Here is a 1,856-nt window from a genome sequence, read left to right as displayed (position 1 = left end):
GCGGCTCCGCTGGCGGAGCGGGCTTATCCATTGTTTCACTGAGTTCGATCACGTCGAGAGGCGCACTGTGCTGAGTGACGAGAAGACAGACTTTGGGGTTTAGCAGAGCTGCTTGAGTGACGTGTGGGTTCTTGGTGAGATCGAGATAGCAGAGTTGAGAAGGGACCCAGACCCGATATGGGCTGGGGTCTTCATGATTGGTGTTGTTGGCGTTTCCAGTTGTATTTCCATTGGTACTGGTACTGGTAGTGGTAGTGGTAGTGGCGTTGCTGCCGCTATCGCTATCGCTATCGGACGGTGGAAGGGCGAAGAACAGGTTGATGTCGCTGATGGTAAGGTTGGCTGAATCGAGGCCGAGTTCTTCGACGTGTTTGGAGAGGCGGAGGAGGGAAGGCATATTTGATGAGCGGATCTTTGCCCCACCCAAGTTCACCGAGCGCAGGGTGGAAGTTAGGTAGGGAAGGAGATTGTCGACGTCCGTCTCGTCCAGGAGTTGGTGTCTAGAGCTATCAGTCATGACATTCAAATAGACGAGTGATTCCCTCACAGCTGGGTGGGTGGTTAGGAATTTCACCACCTCCGGTCCAGTGAGCTTGGTGCAACGTGAAATGTTTAGGTGTGTGATGCGGGCGCTATGTGGGATGGACATCAACGCAGAATTCGTAATCTGGGTGTGGCACACATCGAGATGGGTCACGTTGACTAGGCGCGGGAGCAAAGTTTCGAATACGGGCGGAACGAGACCGCTGCACTCGTGAAGTGACACCCGGCGGAGGCTTGGGAGGGTGGCAGGGAAATCAGGATCTTCAGTGACGGCGCTCAGGAAGCCGTCGGAGAAGATGGAGGATGAACACCCGCAGAAATCAACAGCGCGCAGAGAAGGGGTTCGCGAGAGCAATTTTCGGAGAACGTCAACATTCAAATCGTCCTCGAGATGCTCTTGTAGCAGACATTCCTTGAGGTTTGTCAGCAACTCTAGGCATTCTAACAGGGTCTTAGAAGTGACGTTCTGAATTTCAACATTCATTTGCTGCGTACGACCCAGCCCAACAGAGGTGAAGTGGGAAAAGTCCAGGCGCCGGACAATGGTACCCAGAGCGGGATACTGCTTCATATGGTTTAGAGCCTTGGAGAAGATGATCGAATGTGGGATGGTAATGTGTCGATACAGGACACTGAGCGTCGCGGAGTGGAGTGTCCGAGAGGTCAGGAGACACGAAACAAGGTCAACATTCCGTGGAGTGTAGCCATTAGGGGGGATATCGATAGCCAAGTGGGAGATGATTTGGTCTATTATAATGTTTTAATAAAATATACCTTTTTGGGGTGGGAGGAAGAAGGATTTTGAAAATGAGACAGGGAGTAAATAAACATACCTAGGATTTCGGCGGGAAGCAATTCAATTGGCGCCTGTCCCTTTTTAACAGACTTCTTCGGTTCTTCTGCAACAGGCGTGATGCGACTTGCATCATTCACCTCCCAAGCGAAGCCCCTGGACTGGGCATTCCCTAACAAGCGGAGGTCACTATAGCTCCTACTCTGCCGCCGTCCACCTAAGCGGATCTGCTTCCAGCCTAAAAAGGCACCGCAGGGGCAGCAGAATTCGGGGGAATCTGGGGACTGGACCAAGGCCCTGGTAGCTGGATTACTGGCAAGGCGCGGCTGGTTGCTAGAGGAATTGTCCTCTGTATCCACGAATGTCTGGGCGATTTCTAGAGCAAGGGGAAGTTTGTCAGATATTTTAAAGGTTGCGACAGTTGGGTTGTTTTGTTATATCATCATATCTTATATTACCTGTAGAATCCTCTTTGATTGAGCCAAATGAAGGGCGGCGAGAACTCTCAGAGCCAGAAGAA

The 1,856-nt window shown here is 51.6% G+C and overlaps 1 protein-coding gene across 1 annotated transcript in view; it reads right to left on the bottom strand.

Moving 5' to 3' along the window:
• Positions 1-48: 48 nt before the first annotated feature.
• Positions 49-1,856, bottom strand: part of HCAG_01527 (conserved hypothetical protein) — a gene marked incomplete at both ends in the record, with an annotated part of 2,193 nt that continues 385 nt past the window's right edge. The window contains 3 exons of the mRNA XM_001544430.1: positions 49-90; positions 122-1,290; positions 1,377-1,712. Of these exons, the coding sequence (XP_001544480.1) occupies positions 49-90; positions 122-1,290; positions 1,377-1,712 (1,547 nt within the window). The remainder of the gene's footprint in view (positions 91-121; positions 1,291-1,376; positions 1,713-1,856) is intronic.

This window comes from Histoplasma capsulatum, genomic scaffold, assembly GCF_000149585.1.
Source record: "Histoplasma capsulatum NAm1 scaffold_1 genomic scaffold, whole genome shotgun sequence".
In the NCBI taxonomy this organism is placed as follows: domain Eukaryota; kingdom Fungi; phylum Ascomycota; class Eurotiomycetes; order Onygenales; family Ajellomycetaceae; genus Histoplasma; species Histoplasma mississippiense.
This window is presented reverse-complemented; position numbering and strand designations above follow the sequence as displayed.